This window comes from Silene latifolia, chromosome X (assembly GCF_048544455.1).
Source record: "Silene latifolia isolate original U9 population chromosome X, ASM4854445v1, whole genome shotgun sequence".
NCBI classification, from domain to species: Eukaryota; Viridiplantae; Streptophyta; class Magnoliopsida; order Caryophyllales; family Caryophyllaceae; genus Silene; species Silene latifolia.
In genome coordinates, this window is record NC_133537.1 from 28,821,524 (window position 1) to 28,838,558 (window position 17,035).

The following is a 17,035-nucleotide window of genomic DNA, read 5'->3' on the forward strand; positions in this document are numbered from 1 at the left end:
CCTTGAGCATCTTAGGCCAATAGAAGTGCTCTCCAAGTATATCATAAGTCTTATTGACGCCAAAGTGTCCAGCCAACGCTCCTCCATGTGCTTCTCTAACCAATAGCTCTCGAATTGAGCTCTTAGGAATACAAAGCTTGTTTCCTTTGAACAAATATCCTTCTTGCACCGAGAACAAATTAGTAGGACTGATAAGTTCATTTGAAAAATCAGGATCATCTTTGTATAATTCTTTCAATTGCTCAAATCCAAGTAACCTCGCATCAAGTGCAACAAGCAAACAATGCCTCCTCGAAAGCGTATCAGCCACAACATTAGAGTTTCCCATTTTATACTTTGAAGAAAAGGTGATGTGACCATAATTGGCGCATATTTAGCCCCCGAATTAGCCTTGTTTCCATGCTTTTTAGTGCTTATTTGGGTCATTTCTTATCTTTAGTTCTTTGTTTTGCATATTCTTTGAGATTTTGATCCCTTGGTAGGAGAGGAGTAAGAATCTTGCATTTTCTTGGCAAAACGAGACTAAATTGATCGAATTCAATGACCAAGCATCAAGGAGAGACAAGATTAGAAGGCCTTTGTACATATCATAGTAGAAGAGCAATGTTGAGGAAAGATCCTTGAGTCCCCAAGGAAATCCCCAAGGAATTTATGAAGAAAAGGGAAGAAAAGAAGAAGTTACTATGCTGACTGACAATCCGAGCGGATTGTCAACAATCCGCCCGTCCAGCCCTTGCACAATCCGAGCGTCTCGTGCCTGAATCCGCTCGGATTCCCCCTCAACAATCCGTCCGGATTCCTCAGAATCCGCTCGGATTCCACCGCCCAAATCCGTCCGTCCCGACCTTATTCCGCCCGGATTTCTTCACAGCACGGATTGTCTTCTTCAAGCTACGAAAAGAGAAGCCCTTCTCTCCAAAAATACCGGGTCCTCCTTGCTCAACTTAAAAAGTGTAATTACTAGTTTAGCCCTTAGTTAACCCTAATGCATCCTCCCTAATTTTCACTATAAATACCCCATTAGGCTAATTAGAGGAGCATGTTCTTCTTATCAATAATTAGTGTAGTTAATATCAATCAAATCTCTCTTCAATATTGTAATCAAGTATTAATCAAGTTTTAATCCAAGTTTTAGTTCTTTAATCTCTCTTTTGTTCATCCTTTATTTTGGGTAATTGAAGATTATTTGGGTTATTATTGGGAGATTGACAACCTCTCAATCTAGCATTCAAGTACTTCTATTATTCTTGCTTTATTATTGGAATCATTAGTAGGTATAATCTCTTAATCCCTTTTTAATTATTGTTAATTACTTTTATTTATTCATCATGTTTCATATTGTTGGTATGATTGACAACCTTGCTAGCATGATCAACATGATAATGAGTGAGTAGTCTCTTAGCTAGGGTTAATGGGTGATTAGGGAAACCAACATGGGGAATGATTCATGCTTAAATTAATATGCTTTCATGTTTTATTTGCTTGCTTGTTTTGATCTCAACTCATGCACATGTTATATTTGATGAAATGCTAAGCCTATGAATCCTTGCATTTACTATCATCTCCTATCTTTTCAATGAGACTTGTAAGACATAACCCAACTCGAGTCTCATTAGACCATGCATGTTGTTGAGTAGGGAAGATTAAGTCGACTTTTAGGTGTTGTACAATCTAATCGATTCGGCTCCGGGACCCAAACTTTCCTAGGATTGTAAGATATAACCCAACTCAATCCATCACAACAATAATTGCTTGCTTATAATTTGAGAACATGTTTGTATGATCATATCCCATGATTCCCCCATGATCCCATGACACCCTAGTGCCTTTAATCAATTGTTTACACCCCTTTTTATTCATCTTGCTTGTTTATTTTCATTGTTATTCTAGTTTAGTAACCTTCTACATCAACCCAATTTGTGACACCCCTTAGACACCGCTAGTTACAATAGAAATCTCATTTCAACTCCCGACCCTTGGGATCCGACCTTTACTTGCCTCTTTACTAATTATAGAGTTGCTTGTTAAGCTATAAATTGTGTTTTGATTCGACCGTGACCAACGACCACATCTTAATTTGTGAACACTTAGCGGGATCGCATCAAAAATGGCGCCGTTGCCGGGGACGGTGTTTGTTTGATTTAGATTTCTTTTTATTGTTATTAGTTGTGTCTTTCTTCGCCTTGAGGAAGTAAAACTCCTCAAGGTTTGTTCTAATTGTTTTCGAGTTGTTTGATATTTTGCATGTCTAGAAGGTTACAAAGTGATTTGTTACCTTTTGACCGTGAAATCGAAAGAACCTTGACGAACAATAGGAGACTTGTTAGGAGGAATTTGAGAGGTGTTGGTGAAGTTGTTCAACCCACAAGTGAGTTTGTCAATCCTTTCGCAATAGAAGGAGAAGAAAACCCATTACACAATACCCCACAAAATCCACCTACAATGCTAAAATACTCGTCACACTCCGTACCCACCGAGGAGAATCTACCAAATGGTACTCCTACACCGCAACATCTCACCGGAAATTTTATTGCCAAGTCCGCCTTCATCCAACTAGTTGAGAGGAGCCAATTTGGGGGGATGCCTAGTGAGGATCCTCATTCTCATATGGAAACCTTTTGCGATTATTGTGATGCTATCTCTCAAACGGGCGTGACTCAAGACCAAATTAGATGGGTCTTATTTCCTTTTTCCTTAATCGGCACCGCAAAGCAATGGTAGAAGGGCCTTGATAAGGCCACCCTTGGAATAGATTCTTGGAAGAAGTTGGCTCTAGCTTTCTACAAAAAATTCTACCCACCGGAAAAGACGAACATGCTAAGAGCTCAAATTAGGGGTTTTAAGCAAAGGGATGAAGAGTCTTTGTGTGAAGCTTGGGAGCGGTTCAAGGGAATTTGTCGCTCATGTCCTCACCATGGACTTACCGAATGGTTTTTGGTGCAACAATTTTGGAACGGTCTTTATGAAGACTCAAGAAATATCCTTAATATGGGATCGAATGGGATGTTCACCGAGGTTGATGACAACCAAACTTGGAGCAAAATTGAAGAGATGGCAATCCACAATTCACAATATAGTAGGCCTCGCAAGGCCACTAGAGGAGGAAAGTATGAAGTGGACGCCGTTACTCAATTAGGTGCCCAACTAAGCTCCCATATCGATACAATCAACTTGAAGTTTGAACAAGCTATGGCTAAACTTGAGGAAAACTCAAAATCATCGAAGCATCATGTCAATGCCATGACGGCATCCTCATCAATCCCAAGTGGGATATGTGAGAATTGTGGAACTTTGGGTCATGACCCAAGTGAGTGTAGGGGAACAACCGAACAAGTGAATGCTTTCCAAGCATACAAGAATGGTACCCCCTATTCAAATTTTTACAATGAAAACACCAAATTCCATCCAAATCTCTCATACAAAAGCCAAAATGTTCAAAACCCTCAAACAACATACACTCCACCACCCATGAGAAACCAAAATCAAAGACCCTTTTACAATCAAAACCAAGGTTACCAAAATCAAAATCCATACAATCACCAAAATGACCAAGGTTTTGATGTCCAAAAAGCGGTCCTCCAAATGCAAAAGAATCAACAAGAATTTTTCACCCAAATGCAAAAAGATAGCCAAGCAAAAGAAACCACCATCAACAACATTCTAGCTCACACCAAGATGTTGGAAACACAATTGACTCAACTAGCATCTTCAAACTCACAAAGACAAAAGGGGCAATTACCACCTCAAAGTAATCCCCCTAGACATGAAACGGTTAGTGCCATTCACTTGAGAAGTGGTACAAGGTATGAAGCACCGAAGAAGCAAGTTGAGGATGAAGTTGTGGAAGCTAGTGAAAAGGAAGAAATTGTGCAAAACTCCAAAGATGGAGAATCATCAAAAGAAGAAAGTTCAAAGAAAAATGAAGACAAGGCCAAAGAGAAGGAGCCCATTGTGATTAGACTTCCTTTTCCAAGTCGTCAAGCCAAGCCCAAATTTGATGATCAACTTGGGAAGTTCATGGAAATTGTGAAGAATTTAGAAGTCTCAATTCCTTTCACGGAATTAATCAATCACGTTCCGGCCTATGCGAAGTACATGAAAGATATCCTCACAAAGAAGAAGTCGATCCGGAAACTTGAGACTATCGCCTTCACTAAGGTGAGTAGTGCAATACATCAAGGGAGTTCACCTCCAAAGTTAAAGGATCCGGGAAGCTTCTCAATACCGTGTACCATTGGCGACACGACGATCAACAAAGCCTTATGTGATCTAGGGGCTAGTGTGAGTGTCATGCCGTACTCGGTGAGTAAAAGGTTGGGGATGGGAGAGCTTAAATGCACCAACATCACACTCCAAATGGCCGACAGATCGACGAAGCCACCGTTAGGGATATGGGAAGATGTCCCCGTGCGAATTGGGAAGTTTTTCATCCCGGTGGACTTTGTCATTGTTGATATGGAGGAAGATTCCAACATTCCAATCATCCTAGGAAGACCTTTCCTACACACCGCCGGTGCGGTGATTGATGTGAAACATGGTGAGCTCACTCTAGAAGTGGGAGATGAAAGCATAACTTTTAATCTTGACAAGACTATGAGAGCTCCTCGTTTGCATGAGCCATGTTTCATGATTGATCATTATAGCCGAAAAGATGAAAGGAAGAAATCGGAACTCCAATGGAGGAAGAAAATTGAAGATGCTCCATTCAAAGAGCAAGTGAATTATGACAAGGAGAGCTTGCAAAGCTCATCAAAATCAACCAAGGAAGAAGAGGATGGCCTCATTGGCCAAGAGAAGAAATTGGGAGAGTTGTCTCCATCTAAGCAAGAGATTTTCAATGATCAACTCAATGAAGTTTGTGGTCTTTGGGACGACGAATTTGAAGGGATTTTCAATCCCTACATTGGACATGCCATCGATCATGATCAACAACAAGGGCCACGGTCTATTGAGGACCTCTACCATAATAATGAACAAGCTTTTGATTACTTCTTCAAGGTGTTGAGCAACATCAACAACACCTTGAACATGCCCCCTTGACATCTCATCAAGAATGAGAGTTTGGTGGAGTCCTCCCTAAACCACCACTTGTAAATATTTCTAACCCCCTAACTTACATTTCAATTCTTGTATTGCATTTTTGTCATCTTTGTATTTTTATTTACTTTGATCAAAATAATCGTGATGTAAGAGAGAAGTGAGGGAGGGACTAACAATTTCAATTGATGTGTAGTGCTTTACCTTAGTGTGGGGATGGCAATTGCCTAGGCTATCCATGCCTTAGTAGTGCCCCCACAATGAAGAACACAAGACTTGAAAGAAAGAATGGAAGAATGATAAAGGGAATGCGCTGTGCACGGGTGGAACTGAATCCGTGTACATAGGGGAAGAATCCGAGCGGATTCCCAAGAATCCGCCCGTCTTATGCAATCCGAGCGTCCTGCAGAAAAGACGCCCGTCTTGAGTGAGCTGAATTTTGAAATTTTCGATGTTAAAGAATCCGAGCGGATTTCTGAAAATCCGCCCGTCTTGAAGAATCCGTCCGTCTTGTGAGAAAGACGCCCGTCTTTGCAGCTGAGGAAAACAAGCAAATTTCTCTGGACAGAAATCCGTCCGTCTTTGGAGAAATCCACCCGTCCCGTGTTCAGCAAATCCGAGCGGATTGTACCAAATCCGCCCGTCTTTAGGCGAGTTTTTGCAAAGGTAGAAGAAGCAGAATCCGCACGGATTGAGCCTACTCCGCACGGATTGCCCCCGATTTTGAAATTTTCGGCCTCTTTAAAACCCCTCCCACCTTCATTCATTCATTCATTCATTCATAAACACTACCCACAACATCAAAACCCTCATCCTCTCCATCATAAAAACAAAAACCCTCAACAACATTCACCAAAATCAAATCAAACCATCCTTCCAACAACAAATTAATCACTCCTTCTTCAACAAAAATCAAAACCAAGAACAAAATCTTCAACCTTTGAGTCGATTTTTGTTTTCATAAAGGCAAAGCCTTTCACCTTCAAATCGATTTGGGCATACTACAAATTGAAGATTTTTCACTCTTTTCTTGGTTAAGCTCATCAATGGCAAGGACTAAGGGAGCAACAAAGGCAACAAAGGCACCAAAGGCTAAGGCACTCTCACAAAGGCAAAAGGCTCTTCAAACAAAGAAAGCTTTGGCTATGGTGGTGGCAACACCAAACTTGGAAGTGCAACAACAACAACAACCTTCTATGGGACCATCAACATCTTCTACTCCGGTAATTAATCAACTTTTGCATTATCCGGAGGTAACTTTTATTTCCGATACCCATAGAAATACCTTTGTCAAGTTTGCTATGAAATCTATTCAATCCACCAAATTCATATGTAAAGATACCTTGGAAAAATTGGGTGTTCTTGAACAAACAAAAGCCTTTTTCAAAGCCATGGGGTTGAAGAAATTGTTTGAAACAAAGGAATTGACATACCCCTCCCTTGTCTTGGAATTTTTAAGTTCTTTGAAAGTCACCAAAGTTGAGAATAGAGAAAATCTCGAGTTTCGTCTAGCTAATGTTAGTAGACGCATTACCTTTACGGAATTAGGTGAAATTTTGGGTCTTAGTGATGAATCGCGTTATCTTAAGCATTATGGAAAGTATGACCCCGAGCCTCTTTGGGAGGCAATCTCCGGGAAGAAATTTGAGGATTTTCATGCATGTCGTGCTCTTTTGGTCCATCACCCGGGCATAAGAGTATGGCACAAGGTTGTGGGAAATACCATAATTGCTAGGAAAGACACCAATCATTTCACAAGACTTGATTTTATTCTCCTTGAATCGGCTTTGAATATCGGAAGAATTCATACCGAGCCTTACAATTCTTTGAGGCTCTTGGTAGATAGATGGCTTAATGTTGATAGTGGGAAGAAGGGCACGACCGTTATTGTCAACGGCGGCCTAGTCACACTCCTAGCCAAGCACTTTGATCCTAACTTCAATAAGGATAACAAGTACAAAGCAAAGGAAGGTGGCCATCTTATTGATATGCATATTATGATTCACAAGTTCAAGCGGGTTGCCCATAACCCCCTTGACACTAAGTATGGATGGCTAACTAGTGAAGCTAGATCGTTCACCTTGCCCTCGAAGATTTGTCGTCTAAGCGTCCACCGGACCAATTATCTACTTCCCCTTTCCGAAGAAGCCGAGTATATCATCCAACAACAAAAGGGTGATCTTGAAACCCCCTCCTCTTCCATTGTCATACCACCTTACCCCTTTGAGTATGAAGAGTTCAAGCCGGAAGGAATTGAAATTGGGAAAGACTATGTGACTCTTCTCATGCAAGCAATGCACAAGCAAGCCCATGAAGATCGGAAAAATGCGTATTTGGCTCAATATCCACCCCTCCTACATCTAGCTAGGCAAGGACTCCTTGATCCATCTTGTCCTTTGCCTAGTTGGGCGGATAGACAAGTCTTATTTCCGGGTGCATCTAGGGACGTGGTGGGAGACAATGAGGTTGTTGGAAATGATGAAGAAGTTGATGATAATATTGAGGAAGAAGCAAGTGAAGAAGAAAGGGATGGTGAAGATGATGAAGATAAAGATGAGGAAGAAAGTGAAGAAGCAAATGACAAGGAAAGTGGTAATGTGACCACTTCTCATGAGGGAAGTGATGATGATGATAGCATGATGGAAGACTAGCAAGCCTTGGAGACTCCTACACTCCCATGGTTTGTCTATTTCTCTCTTTGTATTTTATTTCATTTTGATCATTGTTGGAGTAGTCCTAGCCCCATCAAAGGACTCACACCTCGGTACCATTGAGGTGTTCTTATTCTATTGTTCCCATTTGTAAAATCCAAAATGACAAATTAGTTTCATGCATAGCATAGTGTGTGCATAAATTATACCCATCCTTGGACATTAGCAATAGTGTCTTACTCGGTTTGGGGAAGTTAATGCATACGCAACGGGAGGTAATCTAAATTATCCTCTCCGTCATAACAAAAACCATGCATCATGTAGTGTAGCTTAGTGTAGATTGCATTTAGTATAGAAATCATGCATCATCTTTGCATAATTTCCATCATTTTGGCCATTGAGGACAATGCCCATATTAGTGTGGGGATGGGAATTCTAACATTTAACTCTTATTCAAAAATCCAAAAAATTGAAAAATTTCAAAAATCATAAAAATTTGAAAAATTGAAAACCCAAAAATATGTTTATTTCCTTTGTATATATTGTCTTGTATATATTGTGTTTGTTTTATCCTTGTTCACATTGATCGACTACGCCACATCCGAGACATGAGGATATTGAAGACCGCATGGTATGATCTTTCCAATCTCCTTTTTCCTCTTTATGTTAATGACTATGTGGCTTTATTTTGATTGATGCGGTAAAAACAATGTGAACTTAGGACTTGCATTTAGTTTATATGTCATATTAGTTGGTAGAATCACTTGCATTAGAATGTTTATATTAGTTGCATCATGGCATGTAGTTGCATGTTAGAAATGTTTTGAAAAATGCCTATTTAGGAACTTTGACAAGAGCAACTAAGCCATTATAAATACTTGTTCAACTTAAGACTTTGCCTACTAGAATGGTGGTAAAACACCCTAGATAGTGTCATACTAGTGTCTTTTGACCCATGACCCAAGACCTAGTCAAGAGTTTGCATGTGAGTCACCTATCCAACCCCGTGATGCGATATGGACTTGGTTAACTTGTCTAGGTGACCTTGATTGACCTTGTGGTAAGGCAACCCAAAAATTTTTCTATCAATAAGCTTGAAGTGCTCATTTCAAACAAATTTTGTCATGTGGAAGTAATGTAATGCCAAAGAAACCTCAAATGTTATGAATTGTTGAATGTTGAGAAATTTTAAGTTGTTTTGATGGAGGTTTACCACTTCGATGTGCTTTGGTGTGGGATCCATTGAATTGGGCCCCCATACGGTTGTGAATTCGGCCGCCCAGAGATAGAGTGACTTCACCCCGAAAAGCTATTGTCTAGAGGTTAACCGGTTGCCTAATAAGCGATTGGCGAAAGCAAAGGACACTAGCCCGGAAGGGACAAACCCCATCTTAAATTTTTGAAATGTGAAAGTGAAATGAGGACAATTTTGAAATACTAGTCATATCCACCCATTGTGAATAAAGATTTGAGCATTTCATTCCCAAAAAGCCTTTTGTCAAGCCACTTGGTCGAGCTTGGGATGATCCATGACCTTTACTTTTGTAGAGAATTTGAGACTTGTCATGTCATATGCCACTAGCATCATAGGGATCATCATTCCACCACCATCCGATCGCTCTTGACGAAAGCATTTGGAAATTGAGGACAAAAGTAGTCTAGTTTAACACCATTTGGAGGTGATTTAGTGCCATCCTCTTAGACTTAGTAATTTGTTGAACTAGTATTTGTGAAGGATTACATGCTCTTAAATTTGTTCCTCTTTAGTGCCTCCGCCACTTGATGAGGGAGTGGCTATTCTTTTTGTAGATGCATCCATTATGTGTTTTTGTGTGCTTAATGTTTGGATGTGTCGCCATTTTGGCAAGACCCACCTTGCCTTGCAAGAAGGCATCCTACCTCATGGTTGTCTTGTTGTGAGTTGAAGGGGCGGAGTGAGACCCGCTAATTGTCTCATATCGGCTATATTATTAGGATAGGTTAGTATCGGTCCTAGTCTTTTTCACCTCTTTACTCGGGACGAGCAAAGGTTCGGTTTGGGGATATTTGATGTGACCATAATTGGCGCATATTTAGCCCCCGAATTAGCCTTGTTTCCATGCTTTTTAGTGCTTATTTGGGTCATTTCTTATCTTTAGTTCTTTGTTTTGCATATTCTTTGAGATTTTGATCCCTTGGTAGGAGAGGAGTAAGAATCTTGCATTTTCTTGGCAAAACGAGACTAAATTGATCGAATTCAATGACCAAGCATCAAGGAGAGACAAGATTAGAAGGCCTTTGTACATATCATAGTAGAAGAGCAATGTTGAGGAAAGATCCTTGAGTCCCCAAGGAATTTATGAAGAAAAGGGAAGAAAAGAAGAAGTTACTATGCTGACTGACAATCCGAGCGGATTGTCAACAATCCGCCCGTCCAGCCCTTGCACAATCCGAGCGTCTCGTGCCTGAATCCGCTCGGATTCCCCCTCAACAATCCGTCCGGATTCCTCAGAATCCGCTCGGATTCCACCGCCCAAATCCGTCCGTCCCGACCTTATTCCGCCCGGATTTCTTCACAGCACGGATTGTCTTCTTCAAGCTACGAAAAGAGAAGCCCTTCTCTCAGAAAATACCGGGTCCTCCTTGCTCAACTTAAAAAGTGTAATTACTAGTTTAGCCCTTAGTTAACCCTAATGCATCCTCCCTAATTTTCACTATAAATACCCCATTAGGCTAATTAGAGGAGCATGTTCTTCTTATCAATAATTAGTGTAGTTAATATCAATCAAATCTCTCTTCAATATTGTAATCAAGTATTAATCAAGTTTTAATCCAAGTTTTAGTTCTTTAATCTCTCTTTTGTTCATCCTTTATTTTGGGTAATTGAAGATTATTTGGGTTATTATTGGGAGATTGACAACCTCTCAATCTAGCATTCAAGTACTTCTATTATTCTTGCTTTATTATTGGAATCATTAGTAGGTATAATCTCTTAATCCCTTTTTAATTATTGTTAATTACTTTTATTTATTCATCATGTTTCATATTGTTGGTATGATTGACAACCTTGCTAGCATGATCAACATGATAATGAGTGAGTAGTCTCTTAGCTAGGGTTAATGGGTGATTAGGGGAAACCAACATGGGGAATGATTCATGCTTAAATTAATATGCTTTCATGTTTTATTTGCTTGCTTGTTTTGATCTCAACTCATGCACATGTTATATTTGATGAAATGCTAAGCCTATGAATCCTTGCATTTACTATCATCTCCTATCTTTTCAATGAGACTTGTAAGACATAACCCAACTCGAGTCTCATTAGACCATGCATGTTGTTGAGTAGGGAAGATTAAGTCGACTTGTAGGTGTTGTACAATCTAATCGATTCGGCTCCGGGACCCAAACTTTCCTAGGATTGTAAGATATAACCCAACTCAATCCATCACAACAATAATTGCTTGCTTATAATTTGAGAACATGTTTGTATGATCATATCCCATGATTCCCCCATGATCCCATGACACCCTAGTGCCTTTAATCAATTGTTTACACCCCTTTTTATTCATCTTGCTTGTTTATTTTCATTGTTATTCTAGTTTAGTAACCTTCTACATCAACCCAATTTGTGACACCCCTTAGACACCGCTAGTTACAATAGAAATCTCATTTCAACTCCTGTCCCTTGGGATCCGACCTTTACTTGCCTCTTTACTAATTATAGAGTTGCTTGTTAAGCTATAAATTGTGTTTTGATTCGACCATGACCAACGACCACATCTTAATTTGTGAACACTTAGCGGGATCGCATCAAAAGGTAAAGGATTGTAGGAACTCTACCCATTTGGCATGTCTTGCATTCAACTTTTGCTGTCCATGAATGTGCTTTAGAGCCTCATGATCAGAATGCAGGACAAATGGTTTTGGGCGAAGATAATGAGCCCAATGATCCAGTGCTCGCACAATCGCATAGAACTCCTTGTCATAGGTGGAATACTTCAGCCTTGCTCCACCCAATTTCTCACTAAAGAATGCAATAGGTCGTTTCTCTTGGATTAGAACAGCTCCAACTCCAACTCCGCTAGCGTCGCTTTCAACTTCGAACAATTTGTCAAAGTTGGGCAAGGCTAGAATAGGTGTTGAACACAACTTATCTTTGATCTCATCAAATGCCTTTTGTGCACTTGGATTCCACACAAACTCTCCTTTCTTTGTTAGCTCGGTGATAGGTGCAACAATAGAGCTAAAATTCTGAATGAACCTTCGATAAAACGAAGCCAATCCATGAAAACTTCTAACTTTAGTAGTTGTTTTAGGAATAGGCCACGATTGAATTGCTTCCACTTTTGAAGGATCAACGCTCACCCCTTCTTCTCCAACGATATAACCAAGAAAGGTCACACTAGGCACCATGAACATGCATTTCTCGAGCTTTCCATAAAGTTTCTGTTCTCTTAACTTCTCAAATACCTTTCTCAAATGTTCCAAGTGTTGCTCCTTATTTCTGCTGTAAATAAGAATGTCATCAAGATAAACAACAACAAACTTATTAAGAAATGGCCTTAGGACCTCATTCATCAGCCACGTGAAAGAACTAGGAGCATTGCATAACCCAAATGGCATAACAAGCCACTCATACAACCCTTGCTTTGTTTTGAAGGTTGTTTTCCATTCGTCACCTTCTCGAATCCTCATTTGATGATAACCACTTCGAAGATCAATTTTCGAGAACACACGAGCTCCATTCAACTCATCAAGCATATCATCTAGCCTCGGCATAGGAAAGCGATACTTGATTGTAATATTGTTCACCGCTCGGCTATCAATACACATACGCCATGTCCAATCCTTCTTGGGTACCAAAAGAGCAGGTACGGCACAAGGACTAAGACTCTCTTGCACATAGCCTCAATCAATCAACTCTTGCACTTGTCTTTGCAACTCTTTAGCCTCTTCTGGATTGCATCGATAGGCTGGTTTGTTTGGAAGTGTAGCTCCTGGAATAAGATCAATTTGGTGCTCTATGCCACGCTTAGGAGGTAATCCAAGTGGCAACTCTTCCGGGAACACATCACCAAACTCATTCAACAACATTTGGACAGTCTTGTCATGAACTCCAATTCTTTCTTCCATATCTCGAACCATAAGAACATAAGCTTGTTCCCCTTGTTCTAATGCTTCAACAAATTCTTTAGCATTTATAAACAAATTTTCATTTTTCTTCCTTACTTTGTTAGGTGACAAGGGTTTCAAGTGGAATCTGTTTTTACCCTTGCTAATAATGTAAATGTTATCCCTTCCTTGATGAACAACTTCTCTATCAAACTGCCATGGTCGTCCCAATAGAATATGACACGCACTCATGGGTAACACGTCACACCATACTTCATCTTCATAGGGACCCATAACAAATGAAAGTAAAGCTTATTTCTTGACTTTAATCCCACTGTTTTCATTCAACCAATACAGCATATATGGTTTATGGTGATTACGAGTCTCAAGCTTAAAGGAATCCACCAATTCAGTAGCAACCGCATTTGTGCAAGACCCACTATCAATAATCAAATTGCAAGTCTTACCATGCACCTTACAACGAGCATGGAAAATATGCTCACGTTGCTCCATTTCAATGGGTGTGGATTGAATATGCAAGTTTCTCACCACGAACATCTCCTTATCAGTGTCATATGATGGTTCGACAATATGAGTGTGAACCTCATCATCTTCTTCATCTCCATCGTTCTGGACAGAATTGACCTCCGTCTCATTTGTCACCACGAAACATGGAGTAATCTCACCTAACTCTTGAAGAGTAAGCGCTCTCTTTTGGGGACATTCGTTAGCGATGTGTCCATAACCTTGGCACTTAAAGCATCTCCTAGCACGCATATCTTTGAAATCAGTAGCAACTCCTTTGCCTTTGTCTTTGGGTTCTTCCTTTTTGACTTCCTTATTGAACGATGATGTAGCGCTTGACTTATAAAAAGGATTAACACCCTTAGAACCATCACGATCAACCAGGGGTTTCTTTCCTTTGTCCTGCTTTTCAAACTTAAGAGCAAGCTTACACACATCATTAAAATCAAGGAAATTCTGAACTTCAACACGTTGAGCCAATGAAGGACTCAAACCCTTAATGAATCGAGCAATTTGCATCTCCTCCCGTTCCTCAAGGTCACACACCATAATTAGTCTTTCAAACTCCTTAATGTAATCAGTCACACTTAAATTACCTTGAGAAAGAGATGTAAGCATCAAGTACTGCTCTTGTTCATAATCTCTTGGCACGAAGCGTTTTTGCAAGTGCTTCTTCAACTTATTCCAAGTCTCAATCTTACTCTTTCTTTCACGCCTTCTTTGCTTCTTAAGGTTCTCATACCACAAGGATGCATACTTGGTCATTTTCAAGGTAGGAACCTTGAATTTCTTGTGTTCATCATAGCCTTTATATTCAAAGACTCTCTCTGCTTGTTTCACCCAATCTAGGAATTTTTCAGCATCAAGTTCCCCTTCAAACTCCAGGATATCAAGTTTTAATCCACGATCATCATCATTATTCCTCCTTGGTTCAGGAATGGAATGATGGCTCTCATCGGAATCTGAACTTTCAACGTGCCTCCTCCCCTTCTTTCTAAGAGTATGATTACAAATCTGATCAATCTTGTAATTCATTTGTGCCATTCGTTTTGTTAAGTCATCCATACGTTCCTCCCATGGTTCTTGATATGAACCATCATGAGACATTTTTTTTTCTCACGGGTGAACAGTAACAGACGTGAACAGTAAGTTTTTTTTTCTTATTTTTTTTTCACGGGTGAACAGTAAGATTTTTTTTTTAACACTAGCAATGGATCGTCTTGTTTATGGAAAAGCAAGAGGCGAAGCTCTGATAACCAATTTGATGTAAAACCGGGTACCAAATCGGTGTGAATGTTAGACACGAAAAGGCCTGATTTGGTAAAGTATTGTGAGTGATATTTTTGGTGTTATATGAGTTTAAATTGCAGCGGAAAATGTTAAGTAAAATGGATATGGATTAGCTAAGAAACCTCGCAAGATAACTCAACTAAAACCGAAATCTACAACCAAGACCACACAGGAACAAGGAGGGAAACAAAGGATATTTCAACCAAGAACACACAGTAAACAAGGATGAAATAAGGCGCCGACCTCGCAAGGAAGACAAGAACACTCGCAAGCGTTCAAAGTTTGAGAGAAAATCTCAACACTTGGGTTTATATTTCTGAAAATTGGATGATTACAAATGAGGATTTTCGCCCCTTATATAACCTAGGATTTACTTGGGCTACAAGGCAGCATTAAATGATAAAAACTATTTCCTAGGCATGCTTGGGCACCAAGGCATTATTTAAAATTATATAGAAAAAATATGCTAGATTTTTGTAAAAACTAGGTGAAGAAAACTAGGTGAGGAAGACTAAAATAATCCTCTAACTTGGGCGGCACTCTCCTTGGACGGTGCTTCGTGGACGGCATTTCTCGGATCAGTTTGAGCTCGACGTCCAACTTATCTTTGTGACATAGCTCGCATTTCTTTTAGTACCAAAATAAGGACTCGGATCAGCGTTAAGTAAGAGTGCGCTCGACATTGCTCCCGCATCATCCTCCCTCTCTCTTAACCGAAATAATAAAGAGACCAAATTATTTTGGGCCATTTTACACAAAATTAAAATTGTTCTAGTAATAATAATATTAATTTTATTAAGTTGTTATCTTGGGTATAAAACCTTGGGAGGGATTCTATTCTTGAATCCTTGTTCATTCATTAAGGAGAGCTCAAGAACAAGAGAGTAGGAGAACTCTCTTGTGCCCATATAAACCGAAATCCTCAATGTAAGAATGAAGATTTCTTCCTTATTTTACTTATAGTTTGCATGCATAAGATCATCTTTTAATTTTATGACTAAATTAAAATTATAACATATATGAATATGTTGAGTAAGAGATCTAGATTTCTAACAGCAGACGCTCCCTAAAAGCAGCCAGCACGCCTGTGTAGTGCTCCCAAGGCCACCCGACAAACTGCACTCAAGTCAAAGCTAATCAACTAACTTAGGGCTTTCTAGCCTACCTAGTCATCCTATTTCTATCCGTTTCTACAAAACAAAAGAGGTAAGAAGCAACGACTTACGTCACCAACTTGGAGGGCGTTCACCCGACGCCTACAGTCCTCGTAAGTCGGCTTGGTCGACTTCTTCTGAGCCACCGTCCAGGTCTCAAAGCAGGGTAAGCCGAAGGAACATCACCAGTCGTCCTCGGGTGCAAGGGGACAAAGTAAGCATACAACCAACCCTGTAACAAAACATAGCAATCACAAATCAGCCAATTTTTCAAAAATTGCCAAAACTCAAAATCAATCCAAAAATCAACCCCAAATCAAAACCTAAGGCATGCAGGTAACGGGTGAAACTCGCCAAAGCCGGCGTAACCCAGTCAAACTGACCTAAGGCATCCAAGTCAGCAAGCCAAGGAAGTACCTTGGTCGACAAGCGCTCACCCTTATCACCAAAGTACGTGGTACCCAGGAAGTACCACAACTGCGCGTCAGCCTCGGCCTCAGCCTCCGGACTCGCCAACGGCGCCGGTACAAAGCCCGCCACTCTCCCCCTGAAGTGATCCCTCACATATGAGTTCGCGATCAGGGAAAGAGTGATGTCAGACGACGCGGGCAAAACATTGCCGATCAAACCCATAACCACGGCGGAAGACACACTCTTCGGCGTCTCCGGGAACTCAACAGGCATCTCGCCACAGGGGAGGACCGATATCATGGCAAAGTCCTCGAAGGTCATACCGACCTCCCCAAACTCCGTGTGGAACGACGACGTCGTATCCCAGTTACGGTCCAACATGGCACGGATCAGACACAGGTTCGACCTAATCGAAGCCATGTGAATGTCACGCCAAGCAGCCACCAACGGCCCCATAGTCGACCTCTCTATCAACGACCTCATACCAGCCCGGAGAACGTCGTAGAAACCCAGACAAGTCGAGAAGCCTGAGAAGGTCCTCATGGTAGCAATCTCCTGAAATTGGAAAACAAACAGAGTCAAAATACCTATACAGGTCTAAAAATAACAAAAACAGCAAAAGCTCGACAAAGTAGTAAACTCACCAAGTCCTCGTGTGCACGGTAGGAGATGTGAGTGTCTAGCTCCAGGAACAGCTAGCTACCGTCAAAACCCTCAGCCCAAGTAGGCGTGCCCCGCGGGTTCAACCCCCGCGGAGCTGTAACCCGTCTAGCATCCCAGCCTGCGACGAAAGCGTCATCCGCTTCCGTCTCTGCTCTCCGTCTCTTCTGCCCGCAAGACTTCACGCGACGGGGAGGAGGCCTCTCAATGACCCTA

The 17,035-nt window shown here is 40.8% G+C and overlaps 1 protein-coding gene and 1 non-coding gene across 2 annotated transcripts; both read right to left on the reverse strand.

Annotated features, from left to right (window-relative positions):
* Positions 1-2,814: 2,814 nt before the first annotated feature.
* LOC141624586 (small nucleolar RNA R71) lies at positions 2,815-2,921 on the reverse strand. The gene has a single exon (XR_012534391.1). It is a non-coding gene; the product is annotated as a small nucleolar RNA R71 (small nucleolar RNA).
* A 9,654-nt stretch (positions 2,922-12,575) lies between these two features.
* LOC141617104 (uncharacterized) lies at positions 12,576-13,073 on the reverse strand. The gene has a single exon (XM_074434280.1). The coding sequence runs from the start codon at positions 13,071-13,073 to the stop codon at positions 12,576-12,578; it is 498 nt and encodes a 165-aa protein (XP_074290381.1).
* Positions 13,074-17,035: the final 3,962 nt, after the last annotated feature.

Bases quoted from the DNA above. Each gene is read 5' to 3' on its own strand.
- LOC141617104 (XM_074434280.1), bottom strand. From the start codon at position 13,073: ATGGGTCCCTATGAAGATGAAGTATGGTGTGACGTGTTACCCATGAGT.